This window comes from Coregonus clupeaformis, chromosome 21 (assembly GCF_020615455.1).
Source record: "Coregonus clupeaformis isolate EN_2021a chromosome 21, ASM2061545v1, whole genome shotgun sequence".
In the NCBI taxonomy this organism is placed as follows: domain Eukaryota; kingdom Metazoa; phylum Chordata; class Actinopteri; order Salmoniformes; family Salmonidae; genus Coregonus; species Coregonus clupeaformis.
In genome coordinates this window covers 9,538,269-9,557,108 of record NC_059212.1, presented here as the reverse complement: position 1 = coordinate 9,557,108, position 18,840 = coordinate 9,538,269, and the positions used below count along the sequence as shown (strand labels likewise).

Sequence of the window (18,840 nt, the reverse complement as noted above, 5' to 3'; positions counted from 1 at the left end):
TACTTTCACCACTTTTAGTCTTGAAATCTTTGGTTGTTTACTACACTACTACCTTACTCACTCTGTTTAGCACATGGCCTCACATGTGAATCCTTAAAGAGATGGGTGGGGCGAAGGCTTAAGAGGGTGTGAACGACGCTGAATAGGTGTAGACTAAGAAGAGCTCTCCAGTAGGTGTACCAAAACATTCAAGGGACATTTTCTCAAAAGTGGGATTACAAGTTTATCAACTTTCAAAGCATAATTACTTTCCCATTGTTCCTCAACTGCAGTGTAAGATATACAATTTTGTAGCTCTGAGTCTCTACTTAAACATGGCCCTGCCGAGCCGCACTGCTTCTTGACACACTGCTCGCTTAACCCGGAAGCCAGCCGCACCAATGTGTTGGAGGAAACACTGTACACCTGGCGACCGAAGTCGGTGCCTTAGACCGCTGCGCCACTCGGGAGGCCTCTGAGTCTCTACTTTTATCCAATGTAAAAAACACAATTTCAAATTTTGCTACATAAAACCAAATCGAGGCGGTGGTCACATAGGCGTACAGAAGGAGGCAAATTCGTACATTTTCAATCGGAATATTTTTTAAAGAAAGATAAGCATTATATTGTTAGATTACAGGATTAAAATTTTTTCATCACCTCAAGTTTGTTCAACTGTCGGAGTCCGAGCGAGTGCCGGTGCGCACTCATAGGCCTGCAGCTACAGCCAAATAATAGCCACACCACACCAAAGGTTTATAAACTTTATAAGGGTAATATCAAAAGTAAGTCAAGCTGCAGTTTATAGGTAAAATACGAACTGGCTATTATATTGCGGTGAACACTAGGATGAGCCTACATTTGGAAATTAATTTAGCCAACGAAATTGTCTCAACAGAATGAAACAAAACACTGTTTGCATATTTAAAGAACTGGTTTAGATTAGGATAAATAGGCCTACAATAATAACAATACTGATATACAATAATATAATGATAAAACAAATGATAAATACGAAAATAAATAAATACAAGTTAGAAAATTGCATCAAACCTGAATAGCGACCTGTCCACTAGAATATTAAAACTTGTCCCCATGGAGGGCATTTCCCTTCTTGGCTTCTTTTCACTATACTCTTTCTCCTCTAACTTTCGTTTTACTTCATTGAAAAAAGCCTCCATCTTAGCAATCAACAATAGCCTAGGCCAAGGCTCCTCTCTCTTCTCTCCTCAGCAACAGGTGCACGAGAGGTAAACGGCCGGAACCAGTTTCAGCTGGACCTGGCCGGCCTAAGTAATACGTTTTAAGTTGCAATTGGCTGACAAAGATAACAAGCGTGCACAGTTTTTCATCACCACACCAATTAAATTAACAGAGGACCGGTTCCGGGTCGAATCTTGGAATTTTGGGTCTGGTGGACCCGTGAAGACCTCTAATGCACACACACAGAGACACGAGGGTACATGCAGCACCAGAGTGCATTAATCCAATTAAAGCCTCACAAGCCATCATCGCCATAAGCTTAATCAGAAAGGGTTAACTGAGTTAGCAACTGAACAAGCAAGGCACAAGAGCACTATGGTCCATTTTAGATATACAGTAGTACACTCTGGTGAGGGGAAGGGGCATGCTACAATTGCCTGGTCAGTGGTTTGAAATCTGAAATGTAGCGACTAGGGATTAAAATATACAAGGCTAACGTTGGAGTCCTCTCCATAAGTGCGTCCCAAAAGGCACCCTATTCCCTATATAGTGCACTACTTTTGGACCAGAGCCCTATGCGGTGCCATTTGAAACGTACCTCAAAGTAAAAAACAAAGCATTAAAGGTGGTGTTAGGATCCTTTGTTACATGGACAAATAATCAGAACCAACCATTCACTCACACAGTGTGGCCATCAGTAAAGCATTAGCTAGCTGGATCACTGGGCATTGGGCAAATGTCGCCCCTCACACGGACATATTCAACGTAATGATTTGGTAGCTCACATTAGCACTGCCAGTGCAGTATTATAGCGTGTTGTGGCGCAAGGCAGAGAAGCAGGCATTCATTAATTGGGCAGTGGAAAACTACTTGTAGACTTACGGTAACTACTTTCACTATCGCTGGCATTGGAAGTGACGTGTTCTGGAATTACAACAAAGCAGGAACGTATGGGTAAGTAGCCTAGAGTTGCAAAATTCTGGAAACTTTAAAAGAAAAATCTGGAAAATGTCACAGGTAAGTAGCCACAATGGAGGCAATGATACAGGGATTCAAATGAGTGGCTTTTTGGTAAAAATTCCTTATGGGTCACAACAATACAGAAGTAAGAGAAACAGAGAGGAGATTCTACTGTAAAATGAGCCAGCTCGTGTCATTGTGATCAATTGACAACGCTTTGCATGGTTACAACAGAAGTGACCCTCACACACATCAAAATGACATCACTTTTAAGGTTACACACAATGGAAAATAGGAGACTTCACTGTTAACCTATACATACAAACACAAATGTATCACTATTCTGGGGCATGCGTACACACGCCTGTCCACATGCACACACAGAGCATGTTCATTCTCAGAAAAAGTATTATTTCAGACAATTGAGCCCTCGTATGGTTTCACAAATAGACAAAACACATCCCAAAGTGACTAATCCAAGCCAGCTCTGCCAAGTTCAAGAGAGCATCCACACTTTGAGTGTTTCATGTATGGTCATATTTCTAGTGGCATCAGTGTAGATGTTGTATGAGAAAAATACATGTAGATATTGTATGAGAAAAATACATGTAGATGTTGTATGAGTTTAAAAAGTTCAAAGTTTTGGCTCATCTTTAACTTACCTGGAATGTTTTCATTTCATCGTTTTGTAAATAAAACGATAAGCAAACACTTAAAAATAAAATAAACTATCCCTTTAAAATAAAAACAACGACACGAGACAGCTGTAAGCCTTCGGTCAGCTCAGTTATGGGATGGGAGAGTGAGACTGGGGTTGAGATGAGCAGGAAGCACTGCTGAGAAACCACTGGAGGAACAGTGTGAAGAATGAAACGGAGAAAGGGAGAGAGGGGACACTCTCTGTCCAAATTATATATGCTGTGGGGGCATATTTCATTTGATATCACTGATAGAAGGTCAGATGATGTGAGAAAATGCTAAAGATTGTGAAGAGATGGAGTGCTAACCAGAAGAGAGTATAAGAGTCAGAGTGTGTATGGGTGGCGGTGGGTAGCTGCAGGGGGGGACTGGGGTGGGGGGACTTACTCTGGCTTTTCGATAGCATGTCGTCAGGGTTGTCCTGTGGAGCAGTCAGCAGAGAGCAAGCCAAACAAGGAAAGAACAACCACAAGGACAAAATGTTACTGGAGTCACAGAGAGAAAGAGACGAGTGGGGGGAGGACTACCGCCGGACACTGCTGTGGCAATGCAACAGAGTGGCCATCTTGGCTCAACAGGAGAGAAAACGGGCTGATATGTGGACTCCATGTTGGTTGTGATAGGCTACATTGCAGCTCAGCCCAATATCACATAGGGAAATTGACTATAACAGGCTCTTACGAGAAGGCTGCTGGACTGGCCCATTTTTACCCAGTGTTGCAGGGGTGAATTTTATGTTTCTCATGTGGGCTGGGGTCATGGTTCGGCCCTTGTTGCCAACACTGCCCAACTGTGTCCGGTGTGCCCTCACTGGCCTCTTCTCTCCTCCCGTGCCTGACCTCTGACCTCTACCACTGACAACCCAGAATGCCCGGGTGTAAACGCTCCCTTGATCTCGCTGTACTTACGGTCAACATCGCTCGTTTCCTGCTCGCTTGCATCCTTGTTGTAGAAAGGGAACTTTCGGGAAAATAGGTTCTTTTTACGCTTGTCATTGATTGACTGCTGAGGAAGAGAGCGAAAGGAAGAGGGGGGGGGGGGAGAGAGAAGGTATGGAGAATGTCTAATGTTGGTATGGAGAAAATATATAAGCCCCCTCACCACCTGGTGCTTTGTCTCTGTGGCTAGCCTTGTAGCGAGGTTAACATGAGCGCTAAAGGCTGATTTCTACTCCACTCTTGACGCTAATGCTGTAGCGGGGTTGGCATGAGAGCTACACTGACAATGTAGCTAGCCCTGAAGCAAGGTTTGCATGAGAGTTAAATGCCGATTTGTACTCTGACTCTGAGGCTAGCCCTGTAGCAAGGTTAGCATGAAAAGCTAAAGGTTGATATCTACTCTGACTCTGTGGCTAGCACTATAGCAGGGTAAGCATGAAGGTAAAGTTAGATTTTTCCACTAAATGGGGCCAGATACTGGCACAATCCTCAACAAGCCACATTTCAGAGCTGAAGTTATTTAGCTACTCAGCCACTTCAAGACCCAATATATCAGGCAAAAGGCTATACAGTATATACACTGAATATACAAAACATTAAGAACACCTGCTCTTTCCATGACCGACTGACCAGGTGAATCCAGGTGAAAGCTATGATCACTTATTGTCACTTGTTCAATCAACTTAAATCCTTGAGACATGGATTGTGTATGTGTGCCATTCAGAGGGTGAATGGGCAATATTTAAGTGCCTTTGAATGGGGTATGGTAGTAGGTGCCAGGCACACCAGTTTTTGTCAAGAACGGCAACACTGCTAGGTTTTTTACGCTCAACAGTTTCCCATGTGTATCAAGAATGGTTCACCACCCAAAGGACATCCAGCCAACTTGATACAACTGTGGAAGCATTGGAGTCAACATGGGCCAGCATCCCTGTGGAACGCTTTCGACACCTTGTAGAGTCCATGCCCCGAGGCTGTTCTGAGGGCAAAAGGGGTGGGGGGGAGGTGGAACTCAATATTAGGAAGGTGTTCCTAATGTTTGGTATACTCAGTGTAATTAATGCTCATCAATACTGGTGTTGGATATTGATTTCCAGAGTGCTTGCTAATCAAGTTCAATTTATGACAAGGTGTTCAATTTTAGGATTTATGGTTGATTAGTAATACATATTTTAATATAAAATTCAGTACATATCTTACACAAGGTAAAGAAAGCTTCAAATTGTTGAAAAAATCCCAGAATAAATCCTTGTCAATAAAAGTCTCCAAAACACTAAGGGGGAAATTATGTATCGGAGCACGATGGGCGAGATTCTCCCGCTCTGTCAATCACCAATCAATCGTATGTGGAGAGCAAAGATCACTCATTTGCTACCTACTGGTGACTGACAGTAGGCTGATAATGCCACCCATCTTATGGTTATAAAGTGAGCATGTGCAAAGATGAGTGAGTAGTGAGGAAGCCTCGGAGAAAGCTTGGGAAGTAAAACGAGTTGACATACGTCACAATTCTTAAGAGGCAATTGATTTGCATGCAAAATGGGATGCAGAGAAGGGAAAACCCCCAAAGCTAGCTTTTGTGCATACACATGCCAAGAGAAGCGATTTCACTGCTTTTGTTTCAGTGCTTTCTTATCCCCTATAACGCTAACAAGCGTAGCCATAAATATCGTCCCATTCCAAATATTTCCTAAGCTCTAGATAGATCCAGTCATATCAGTAGTGTCTACTGGTTGGGGGCCAATTCAGTCCAACCTGCTTTGGGTTATTTCACTGCATCCAGGGCCATTCTGCACTGAGCATGCTGCACCTAGTGAGGAAAGTTGAAGACTATTGAGATAAACAGAGAGAGAGAGAGAGAGAAAGAGGGGGAGTGTGAGAGCAAGGAAAAGAGTTGGGTGGTGGAGGTAGTGGCAGAGGTAGCAGACAGTCAGAGGTCAATGGCAAGCGTATCTCTCCCTCCTTTTCCACTCATGCACGTTTTGTCTTTTTCAGTTTGCCTTGTTAGGAGACGGCGGCGTTGGGGTGTTTCGGTTGGTGTGTTAGGGCGCTTTTGCTGGGTGCTTTTTGGATGGTAACACATCTAGTCTATGGGCTCGCCCACCCAGGTTTGTCATTGCAGTTGTATTAAAAGTTATTAAAAAAGGGAAATGAATGACGGCTAGACTTGGGGCAGCGTCAGTCAAAAGGTCGTTGACACACATGCTGTTAACGAGCTGGCTAGCATTTCCAAACATTTAACATTAGTCACAATCAGATTGATTAGTATTTGTAAGTGGCAAGCAGAAAGTGCTCGTCAACTATACATTCAGTCAATACATTTGAAATACTGCAAGTTACATTTTCTACTGTAAAATACTTAAAAGTGGATTCTGAAATTATTAACACCCTTGATAAAGACGAGCAAAAATGACTGTATAAAATAAATAATTGAAATACTGAGCTATATTGGATGCTCCAAAAAAATAAGAAATATTATTTTATACTAATACAATTGCTCAGAGAAAGAGATTTTATTTAACAAGTAATAAATACAAAAATCTCAAAACTGTAGGGCAAAAAATGACACATAAAACATTTTCTAAAATGTTTTATGAGTTGGAGAACACATTGGGAGGGATTGTAGACCATTCCTTCATAGAAATTCCTTCCAGATCCTTATGGACTGCCCTCTTCAATTCAAACCACAGGTTTTAAATGGGTTTCATGTCCGGAGACCAAGATGGCCATTGCAAATTGTTGATTTTGTGGCTAATTAACCATTTATTTGTGGATGTTGATGTGTGCTTGGGCTTATTGTCTTGCTGGAAGATCCACTTATGGCCAAGTTTCAGCCTTCTGGCAGAGGCAAGCAGGTTTTGGCCAAAAATGTCCTGGTACTGGATAAAGTTCATGATGTCGCTGACCTTATAAAGGGCCCTGGGACCAGTGGAAGCAAATAGCCCCATAACCGGCGGCATCAACAGCCATGCCCCCTAAATAAACCCATGCCTTGTAGCCAAAGTGGCCATTTTGCCTTTCGGCTGAAAATAATAATTATAATTCCCTTCTCCCGGCTGCCAATCGCCGTGCCCCGAAGCACTGGTCACTCACATTGATCTCTCAGATATCTAAATTATTATTAGCCAATGCCCATCACGTGATTGGGTCCTTCTCACAGGCATCGCAGCTCCGAAGTAGGCTACAAGTGAAGACCGACACATCGGAAATGCAACGGCGTGCGTCCTTCTTATCGAATTCCGAGGCGCATATTGAAGATGTTAGAACTGTCCACATTTACTTTTCGTCAGCTAACAAGATGAGTAGGCCTATCGAACAGCAAAAGCACAAGCCTATGTCAATCTACTTTCCCCATAGTACAAAAGTTTACCTATTCTATTGGTCAGATTGTCCTTCTGTGCGAGAAATAAATATTCCAAACATACTCTGGGACAGTTGTGGGACGCGATAGATCCCAAAGTAATACTATACATCAAAAAACCTTTAAAAAACAAAATGAGGCTGATGCAACAGATTAGCTTAAAATGTTGATAAACTATTAGACTATTTCTTCACATTATAAGTGCAGCAATGCGCACACGGAAATCGGCTATAAACTCTAATATACCAAAATGCAATTAGCAGGAAAATGCTAGCAGTTTCAAAAATATGTGGACACCTGCTCGTCGAACATCTCATTTCAAAATCATGGGCAATAATATAGAGTTGGTCCCCCCTTTGCTGCTATAACAGCCTCCACTCTTCTGGGAAGGCTTTCCACTAGATGTTGGAACATTGCTGCGGGGACTTGCTTCCATTCAGCCACAAGAGCATTAGTGAGGTTTGGCACTGATGTTGGGGGATTAGGCCTGGCTCGTAGCTTTCCAATTCATCCCAAAGGTGTTCGATGAGGTTGAGGTCAGGGCTCTGTGCAGGCCAGTCAAGTTCTCCACACCAATCTTGACATACAATTTCTGTATGTACCTCGCTTTGTGCACAGGGGCATTGTCATGCTTAAACAGGAAAGGGCCTTCCCCAAACTCTAGCAGCTCTAGCTGGACAGAAATTTTACGAACTGACTTGTTGGAAAGGTGGCATCCTATGATGTTGCCACATTGAAAGTCACTGAGCTCGTCAGTACGGGCCATTCTACTGCCAATGTTTGTCTATGGAGATTGCATGGCGGTGTGCTCGATTTTATACACCTGTCAGCAACATGTGTGGCTGAAATAGCCAAATCCATTAATTTGAAGGGATGTCCACATACTTTTGGTGTATGTAATTAAAAGTCTAATTAAAGTTTGGCTACATTTTCAGGCACCTCCCTCATGTCAGTGTCGGTCTGGATATGACAGACTGTAGCCAATACGCATAGGCTATAACCTACACTTCGACATGTAGGCTAATTATTTATGTACATTTACATACACTTAAGTTTTTCTTAAAAGAATAGCTACTGTTTTTTGGTTTAAAAATGTAATTGGATATTTTGGTTAATGGCCTTGGTGCCCTGGCAGATTGGGAACCTCTTGAAGGCCAAATGGCCTTGACCCTAAATGCCCGAAAATTCCAGACCTGCCCATAACATCAAAGATCCACCACCATATTTTACAGTAGGTATGGAGTTATTTTCTGCTCATACATTCTCATTTAGACGCCAAACCCACCGCTAGTGTGCATGGCCAAAGAGCTCTATACCTACTGTAAAATATGGTGGTGGATCTTTGATGTTATAGGGCTATTGTTCTTCCACTGGTCCTGGGGCCCTTGTTAAGTTCAACAGCATCATGAACTTCACCCAGTACCAGGGAATTTTTTATTTATTTTTTAACTAAAATGTTGGTCTGGAGCCCTGAAGGTGAGGTAATTCTCAGTCCAGTCGAAGCTCTTCTCTGTCCTGGCACACCAATGGAACCAGCTTCCCCCTTATGCTAGGACAGCAGAGTTCCTGCCCATCTTCCGAAAACGTTTGAAACCGTACCTCTTTGAAGAGCATCTTAAATATCTCAGTCCCCCCCACCCTCAAAACTAAATTTGTGATTTGTGGTTGTCTCACCTAGCCATCTTGAAATGAAAGCACTTACTTACTGTAAGTCGCTCTGGATAAGCACGTCTGCTAAATTACTAAAATATCAATGGAAAACTGGATCGTCAATCATTTTGACGTTTGAGAATTTTTTTTTTTGCTTTCTGTTTCTTTCTCTCTTTATTATATATATATATATATATATATGTTTTTTTTTATATTGCAGATACATTGTAACTTCCATCAATGTAATTGTCTGCATCACCTCCAATCCCATGTTTTTTTTTCTCGCAAAAAAATAATAAAAATAATATATATATATATATATATATATACATACACACACAGTTGAAGTCGGAAGTTTACATACACTTAGGTTGGAGTCATTAAAACTCGTTTTTCAACCACTCCACAAATGTCTTGCCAAAACTATAGTTTGTTAACAAGTCGGTTAGGACATTACTTTGTGCATGACAAGTCATTTTTCAAACACTTGTTTACAGACAGATTATGTCACTTATAATTCACTGTATCACAATTCCAGTGGGTCAGAAGTTTACATACACTAAGTTAACTGTGCCTTTAAACAGCTTGGAAAATTCCAGAAAATGATGTCATGGCTTTAGAAGCTTCTGATAGGCTAATTGACATCATTTGAGTCAATTGGAGGTGTACCTGTGGATGTATTTCAAGGCCTACCTTCAAACTCAGTGCCTCTTTGCTTGACATCATGGGAAAATCAAAAGAAATCAGCCAAGACCTCAGAAAAAAAATTGTAGACCTCCACAAGTCTGGTTCATCCTTGGGAGCAATTTCCAAACACCTGAAGGTACCACGTTCATCTGTACAAACAATAGTATGCAAATATAAACACCATGGGACCACGCAGCCGTCATACCACTCAGGAAGGAGACGCATTCTGTCTCCTAGAGATGAACGTACTCTGGTGGGAAAAGTGCAAATCAATCCCAGAACAACAGCAAAGGACCTTGTGAAGATGCTGGAGGAAACAGGTACAAAAGTATCTATATCCACAGTAAAACAAGTCCTATATCGACATAACCTGAAAAAGGCCGCTCAGCAAGGAAGAAGCCACTGCTCCAAAACGGCCATAAAAAGACAGACTACGGTTTGCAACTGCACATGGGGACAAAGATCGTACTTTTTGGAGAAATGTCCTCTGGTCTGATGAAACAAAAATATAACTGTTTGGCCATAATGACCATCGTTATGTTTGGAGGAAAAAGGGGGTCGTTTGCAAACCGTAGAACACCATCCCGACCGTGAAGCACGGGGGTGGCAGCATCATGCTGTGGGGGTGCTTTGCTGCAGGAGGGCCTGGTGCACTTCACAAAATAGATGGCATCATGAGGAAGGAAAATTATGTGGATATATATTGAAGCAACATCTCAAGACATCAGTCAGGAAGTTAAATCTTGGTCGCAAATGGGTCTTCCAAAATGGACAATGACCCCAAGCATACTTCCAAAGTTGTGGCAAAATGGCTTAAGGACAACAAAGTCAAGGTATTGGAGTGGCAATCACAAAGCCCTGACCTCAATCCTATAGAAAATGTTTGGGCAGAACTGAAAAAGCATGTGCGAGCAAGGAGGCCTACAAACCTGACTCAGTTACACCAGCTCTGTCAGGAGGAATGGGCCAAAATTCACCCAACTTATTGTGGGAAGGTTGTGGAAGGCTACCCGAAACGTTTGACCCAAGTTAAACAATTTAAAGGCAATGCTACCAAATACTAATTGAGTGTATGTAAACTTCTGACCCACTGGGAATGTGATGAAATAAATAAAAGCTGAAATAAATCATTCTCTCTACTATTATTCTGACATTTCACTTTCTTAAAATAAAGTGGTAATCCTAACTGACCTAAGACAGGGAATTTTTACCAGGATTAAATGTCAGAAATTGTGAAAAACTGAGTTGAAATGTATTCGACTAAGGTGTATGTAAACTTCCGACTTCAACTGTATAAATACATATACATACACACATATCATTTTTGAAAATATATTTCCCTTTATTACTTCCCCTGTAGCTCAGTTGGTAGAGCATGGCGCTTGCAACGCCAGGGTTGTGGGTTCGTTTCCCACGGGGGGCCAGTATGAAAATGTATGCACTCACTAACTGTCAGTCGCTCTGGATAAGAGCGTCTGCTAAATGACTAAAATGTAAATGTAAATTACTTCCCAACCCCACCACCCCTCCCCTAATTGGAGTAAACTAGTGAACAACAACGCTTTGGCCTCTACTTCCAGCTTATATACATTTTATGGACACAGTCAATTTTACAATAATTCTATTTTGTTTGTTTTTACTCCTGAACTTCCTCTACCCTCAACCTCTTTGATCATTTTCATGATGTCCATCCGGTTTGCTTCTATATGCCATATCTTTCTAACTGTGCTCTTTCACAAAAGCTCTCAACCTATAACCTATGTACTTATTATGGACACATTATGCTTTACATTAGTTATCTTGTTGTTATTAGTCCGATCCTTCAGCTCCATTCAACACCCATCTATCTCTTAACACCATCCATATTGGATTTCTATTTGCCATATATTTTTCAACTGTACTGTGATGTTTCACAAAAGTTCTGAACCCTTCTATTCTCATTGTTTCTACAGATTGTAAATTGAAAATAAACATTTTTGCTAAATGTATTATTATATAATTGATCGATTGACTATGACTTTTCACATCACCCAGTAGTGCTATCTGCAGGGTTAGCTCCAGGTAAATATTGCAATCCTTCAGCCATTCCTGGACCTGTGACCAAAAACAAGCTACAAATGGACAGTACCAAAACAAATGATCTAATGTTTGTCTCTTTGCAGCAAAATCTGCAGAGCTGGGAAGATTGTATCCCCCATATAAATAACATTATATTGGTAGCAAGAATTTTGTATAATAATTTAAATTGAAAAATTCTATGTTTTGAATCCGGCGTCGTTTTGCGTATCAGTTCATAAACACTATGCCATGGAATCGGTACGTCAAAAATCTCTTCCCAACTATTTTGCAATCTACATGGGACGGTTGTCAATCCTTTGGTCCTGAAATTAAACTGTTATACTTTTTTATTTATCACAATTTTCTTTAACCAATCATGGTCTTTAATGCAGGGCCGACAGACAAGTTCCTTACTTTTTCACCCTTCCTCTTCCATTTTTGCGGTAATGCTGCAATTATTTGGTTGTAATTTTGGGTAGAGCAGACATTTCCAGTACTTGCCTTATATTATCTCCAATATATCGTCCATGTAAAAAACCTGTCTGATTAGAATGAATAATGTCCGACAATACCTTTTTAATTATATGCACTATACATTGTTAGATTTTTTTTCTCCCATCACAACACTGAAGTGTAAGGGGCCTCCAATTTTAAAATGGACTGGATCTTTATAGTTCCCACTTGTATCCTGTAACCTTCTTCTTGAGTGTCTGATAATCTACCATTTACATAGGAGTGGTTAAAACCTGCTAATAACGGTCCTCTGAGTATATCAAAAAAGGTTTGGTATACCTCGACTGGTATGCCATCAAACCCTGGAGTTTTCCCGGACTTAAAGTCTTTAATTGCATCCAGAAGTTCCTCCTCTGTAATTTCACCTTCACATGAGTCTTTCTGTATGGCTGTTAATTTTACATTATCAATAGAAAAAAAATCCCTACAATTATCTTCAGTTAGAGGAGATGGAGGCGACAAACGAAAACATATGCTTAAAGTACTTTGCTTCCTCCTTCAAAATATAATTTGCTGAATCATGGGTGACTCTGTCATTCGTAACCAGTTTCAGTAAATTATTTTTAGTAGCATTTCTATGTTGAAGATTAAAAAAGAATTTAGTGCATTTTCCCCCATATTCCATATTACACTTGATCTTTCTTGAATAAGTTTCTCAATTTCTTTTGGTTTTTCCTCTAGTTTATTATGAGCCTCTATGTTACAGTTTTTATTGCTATCTATCTGTTCTGTTAGACCTTCTATTTCCTTTGTTAGTATTGACTCTTAACTTAAATTGCTTTTGTTTGAGATGAGTACTGAATTGCATGGCCTCTAAAGGCATTTTTAAAATTGTCCCATACAATAAGGGGATTTGCTGTCCCTATGTTATGTTGGAAATATTCAGTTATAAATTCCTCTGTCCTAGTTAAAAACAAGTTATCACCCAATAGGCTTTGATTAAATTTCCAATATCCTCGCTCACGTGGAAATTCAATAAGAGTAATGTATATGCCAATTATATGATGGTCCAACCGCATTCTGTCCCCTATCAACACTTTTTAAACTTTTGGTGCTAACGAGAATGACATAAGAAAGAAGTCAAGACGACTAGCTTGATTGAGTCTCCGCCATGTATATCTCACTAGGTCAGGATAAAAAGTATTACTTGTTAAACCAAATATCTTTCTCTGAGCAATTTTATTAGTATAAAATAATCTAATTCCCCCATTTTTGGAGCATCCAATATAGCTCAGTATTTAAATTATTTATTTTACAGTCATTTTTGCTCATCTTTATCAAGGGTGTCAATAATTCCGGACCCCACTGTACATTCCGAATGTTAAGGTCATCCTGTATGCAGACTATATGATTAAATCTGAAATCATAAATTTCAAACCCTAATTAAACACAATGCAAGTATTGCTAGTAAGTGTCACAATACTAATTAATCAGATCAAACACTAAAGCTAATGTACCTCCTTCTTCATAATGATACAAAGAGATGACAGTCTGTTACTTACCCCTCTGTCTCGCGACTTGGAGTTGAACTTGACCGTCTTTAGCCGCGCCCTCTCTTTCTTCTCCACCCTGAAGGTCATGAAAGTTCATTAGAGGTCATTAACCTGATAAAACATGTCAGTAACACGTTTGCAAGATTCAAGAGTCCCTCCCTGCTTATTCTCTTTCCTGATTCCAACAATTCAAAATTCAACGTTTGTTAGACGTTTTCATAGCTCAAAAGTAGTCTTCTTTTGAGTGAACTATTTTGTAGATCCTATTGTATGCAACAATCCAATATGAATGGTAAAGATAAGCACCATGCAATTTCTAGATTTGCAGTGCTCATCTTCTCCATTCATTTGGGGCCCTGACATACAGGACATCGGACACCGAGAGAAGTATCTAGATCCAGACCACTCAGTGGCCATGGATAAATATTCAGAAACTGTCTAATGGAAACCAAATCTTAGGCAGGGAGAAACCTAATATTGCCAAATACATTTTTAGAACGGCAAGTTCTTTAAAAGTAAATGTGTTTTGCAGTCACAGCATTAATTGTGTAGGAGCTGTGGACTATGGCAGGGATAGGCAACTTGTCGTGGAGGTCCGAAACACTTTCGGTTTTTATTCTCTCTGTCTAATCAGGGACCGATTCAGACCTGGGACATCAGGAGTACAACTAACTACGAGTTAGAAGAGAAAAACAGGAGGGGGGTTTACCTTCTCTTGCTGGGGATGACACCCACTTCCTCGGCCTCGCCCTCCGGGGTCACCTGCCGCGCCTGCCACCACTCGTCGTCTGAGGCGTTCACCACATGCAGGATGTCCCCGAATTTAAAGTTGAGCCCCTGAGAGGGGAGCCCTGAGTCCTTTGTCTTGTCATAGTCGAATAGGGCTCTGGAAAGAGTAGGAAATGAGTCACACTCAGTGAGTTTGATCATTTAGATGTAGTCATCTGGCTGGCATATGGCTAATATTTGATTACATTTATGTCATTTAGCAGACGCTCTTATCCAGAGCGACTTACAGGAGCACAGACAGATTTTTCACCTAGTCGGCTCGAGGATTAGAACCAGCGACCTTTCGGTTACTGGCACAACGCTCTTAACCACTAAGCTACCTGCCGCCCCAAACATTATACAACTACAGATGTTTCTGAGACCACAAAAGTAGTACAATGTTAAGATAAGTCCACATCCCACGCCATTGGTTGTGTTGATCCAGCTATATGCCTCAACTAAATTAATGGAAATATGAGCACTGCAAATTTAGAAATCATACAGTACTTATCTTTTCCATTCATTTTAGATTGCGGAATATAGCTCAATCTACAAAACAGATGGCCTGAGACATGGAATTAACTCAACAGAAGAATACTTTTGACAAACTTCTAAAACATCTGAAATGTAGATTTATTTAGGTTAAGCAGGGCTCTAAAGTGCGACCAATTTGTTCGCATACGCAACCAAATATTTTGCTGTGCGACCAGGACTTTTAATTGGGGAGCACCAATGCGACCCAGAAAATAATCCAATATTTTTGTTTAATTTTTACTTATAATAATTGTTGTAATGATAAGGCTTCGCTGTACCACTGTTTCCTGAGCGCAGATTATTTAACATCATGCACCATTAATACAGCGAAAACGGCTAGTTTCTAACCAAAACAGTTCAAAAGATCTGACCCATATTACCGGCGCAACCTTTTTTTCTTCCTGTCACAGAAACCATGCTATAAAACTATTTGTGGGCCGCATTTGTTTTACACCTTGCTCAGTCATGTTTGTTACCTCATTAGCTAGCTAGCTAACAACCTGGTAACTTTACCAGAATCTCCCCCCGCCCCACCACATTTTTTTATTTAACCTTTATTTAAGCACCAAGGTCTCAATTTGGGGGCACAGAAAGTAAAAGGGGATAGCTTCTTCAGGAGATCAATGATCTTAGCAATGAATGAATGATAGATGTCTTGCATGTCGTCATCACAAACTTGACGCTCTTAAAGAGCGTACCATTTTCAATTTAATGCATCTCAATAGTGATTTTTACATCATGTAGAAACCTTATATTCCACAAATGGCTAATTTCAATGAAGCCGCGCTTCTTAACACCCGCTCGCTTAACCCGGAAGCCAGCTGCACCAATGTGTCGGAGGAAACACCGTTCAACTGACGACTGAAGTCAGCCTGCAGACGCCCGGCCCGCCACAAGGAGTCACTAGAGCACGATGAGCCAAGTAAAGCCCCCCTGGCCAAACCCTCCCCTAACGATGCTGGGCCAATTGTGCGCCACCATATGGGACTCCCATTGTGCGCCTATTCCATAACATGGGGCTTGTGATAGCGGCCTTTTTCTACACGAGAGGATCCGGACAAGAAAATAGCCACGAGATTGTCTGTAAAACCCAAACCGTGTAAGTTACAAACCAATATGTCACCAAAATCGAAAGCGGAGATTCTCGTGAACACGAACGTGTTGGTTGTCCTGCTCTACGACACACACAAGCTTCAAGGGAGCCGTCAATGTAACACAGTACCAGGCTGCAGAAATTGCAAAAAGTGCAAAGGGGGTCAAATGTGCCCAAAATAACGTGACCAAACATGGCTCTAAAAATGTTCCCTTAAGTTTTCTTATACACTACATGACCAACAGTATGTGGTCACCTGCTCTTCGAACATCTCATTCCAAAATCATGGACATTAATATGGAGTTGGTCCCCCCTTTGCTGCTATAACAGCCTCCACTTCTGGGAAGGCTTTCCACTAGATCTTGGAACATTGCTGCGGGGACTTGCTTCCATTCAGCATTAGTGAGGTCAGGCACTGATGTTGGGCGATTAGGCCTGGCTCGTTGTCGGCGTTCCAATTCATCCCAAAGGTGTTGGATGGGGTTGAGGTCAGGGCTCTGTGCAGGCCAGTCAAGTTCTTCCACACCGATCTCGACAACCCATTTCTGTATGGACCTCATGCTGAAACAGGAAACTGTTGCAACCATGTTGGAAGCACAGAAGATGTCTAGAATGTCACTGTATGCTGTAGCGTTAAGATTTCCCTTCACTGGAACTAAGGGGCCTAACCCGAACCATGAAAAACAGCCCAAGACCATTATTCTTCCTCCACCAAACTTTACAGTTGGCACTATGCATTTGGGCAGGTAGCGTTCTCCTGGCATCCGCCAAACCCAGATTAGTCCGTTGGATAGCCAGATGGTGAAGCGTGATTCATCACTCCAGAGTCTAATGGCGGCGAGCTTTACACCACTCCAGCCGACGCTTGGCATTGCGCATGGTGATCTTAGGCTTGTGTGCAGCTGCTCGGCCATGGAAAACCATTTCATGAAGCTCCCGATGAACAGTTGTTGTGCTGACGTTGCTTCCAGAGGCAGCTTGGAACTCGGTAGGGAGTGTTGCAACCGAGGACAGACACTTTTAACGCGCTAAATATTTCAGCACTCGGCGGTCACGTTCTGAGAGCTTTGCGGCAGAGCCGTTGTTGCTCCTAGATGTTTCCACTTCAAAATAACAGCACTTACAGTTGACCGGGGCAGCTCTAGTAGGGCACAAATTTTACGAACTGACTTGTTGGAAAGTAAAAGGCCAAATTCAATGTTTCATAAAATTATTTTGTCATATTTTTTTTATACTTACATTTTAAAACAATTCCATATGTTAGCTTAGTAGATATTGCGATATAAGGGCTTAGACCTACAGGGGTTAAAGCTAATGGTCATTTATATTTCGGGGGAACCTCTTTTTGTGATTTAGGTCTTACATTTTACATTACATTTACATTTTAGTCATTTAGCAGACACTCTTATCGAGAGCGACTTACAGTTAGTGAGTGCATACATTATTTTTTAATTTTTCATACTGGCCCCCTGTGGGAATTGAACCCACAACCCTGGCGTTGCAAACGCCGTGCTCTACCAACTGAGCTACATCCCTTACCTAACGTAGAGTGACCTCTTCTGGCTGGTCCGCAGCGAGCCCGACCCCGAGCTGATGCTGCTGTTCATCATCTGTTCTCGCAGGTCGTGGATCTTGGCTTCAAACCGACTGTACTCTGAAAGGAAAACATAAGCAAAACAGACACAATATCGGCTTAGTTCATTTAGAACAAAACATTAAAAAATGTATACAAAATGTAACTAAAAGAAACAAAAAGGCCACGTCCCAATAATCTCTCCTTCCTCCCAAAGTGTGCACTTGTTCCCTTCACTGATTTGAAAGGAAATGACTGGCGTAAAAAATAGTGGAAACTCCCTCTAGCCCATTCCTCTACCAATACAATGCGTTAATTCCTCTACCAATCCAATGCGTTTAGATTTGTGGGAAGTAGTGAACGAGCGTAAACTTTAGAAGAAAGAAGATATTATTGGAACACACCCTATAATATGGGGTCCAAAATTGACACCCTTGATAAAGATGAGCAAAAATGACTATATAAAAAAAGGGAAATTATATTTTATACTAATACAATTCCTCAGAGAAAAATATTTAGTTTAACAATTTTAGTTTTTTTCTCAAAAAGGGCTCAAATTATTGACACCCGTTTTTAATACCTTTCAATACCTCACCTGGTGAGGATAACGGCACTGAGCCTTTAAAAAAAATAAAAATGAGATTGGAGAACACATTGGGAGTGATCTTAGACCATTCATCCAAACAGAATCTTTCCAGATCCTTGATATCCTTCGTCTGCGCTTATGTACTGCCCTCTTCAATTCAAACAAAAGGTTTTTAATGCTCTTCATGTGGATGGCTTGTTGGTGAGTGTTGCCTAATAATTTCAAGTATATTTGCCATTGCTAAAGCAACTTGAATTGTCCTAATGGTCCTCTCTTCGTAGCAATGTTTTTATTTTTACTAGTCAAGCCACAACTGAGCAAGCCAAATAAAACATTTTGTCTGTACAAGTTTTCTTTCTTCGCTTTTTTTGGTTACGCCGTTGTATTTCATGGTGTTGTATATTCCCCACGGCTTTAAAGGGCTGAAATGCAAACAGCCATGGTCGTGCACGAGCACTGAGGCTGAGAACAATTGGTATTTATCAATGTTATCTCCTACCGGTGTGCGTATGACGCTCGTAGGATTGTTTGATAAATCACACTTTTTCTACGCGTACGACCATTCTAAATTCCGTTAGTAAGTAGTACGTTAGAATTTGCCTGTGCCAGGAGGCTGAAACTTGATTCAAGTGGATCTTCCAACAAAACAATAACCCCAAGCACACATCAAAATCCACAAAGAAATGGTTCATTGACCACAAAATCAACATTTTGCAATGGCCATCTCAGTCTGTCTCCGGACTTG

General features: G+C 41.2%; 1 protein-coding gene across 19 annotated transcripts in view; it reads right to left on the bottom strand.

Moving 5' to 3' along the window:
• The window catches only part of dlg1b (discs large MAGUK scaffold protein 1b), a 269,133-nt gene that overhangs the window by 13,816 nt on the left and 236,477 nt on the right, over positions 1-18,840 (bottom strand). For 9 of the 19 annotated variants that reach the window (XM_045206188.1, XM_045206193.1, XM_045206195.1 and 6 more), the window contains 5 exons: positions 17,476-17,590; positions 14,251-14,427; positions 13,551-13,617; positions 3,750-3,846; positions 2,065-2,106 (listed from right to left, as the gene is read on the bottom strand). In XM_045206188.1, coding sequence (XP_045062123.1) covers positions 2,065-2,106; positions 3,750-3,846; positions 13,551-13,617; positions 14,251-14,427; positions 17,476-17,590 — 498 coding nt within the window. Of the gene's footprint in view, positions 1-2,064; positions 2,107-3,228; positions 3,263-3,749; positions 3,847-13,550; positions 13,618-14,250; positions 14,428-17,475; positions 17,591-18,840 lie in introns of all 19 variants that reach the window. The other 10 variants (XM_045206189.1, XM_045206194.1, XM_045206198.1 and 7 more) reach the window with 5 other exon arrangements.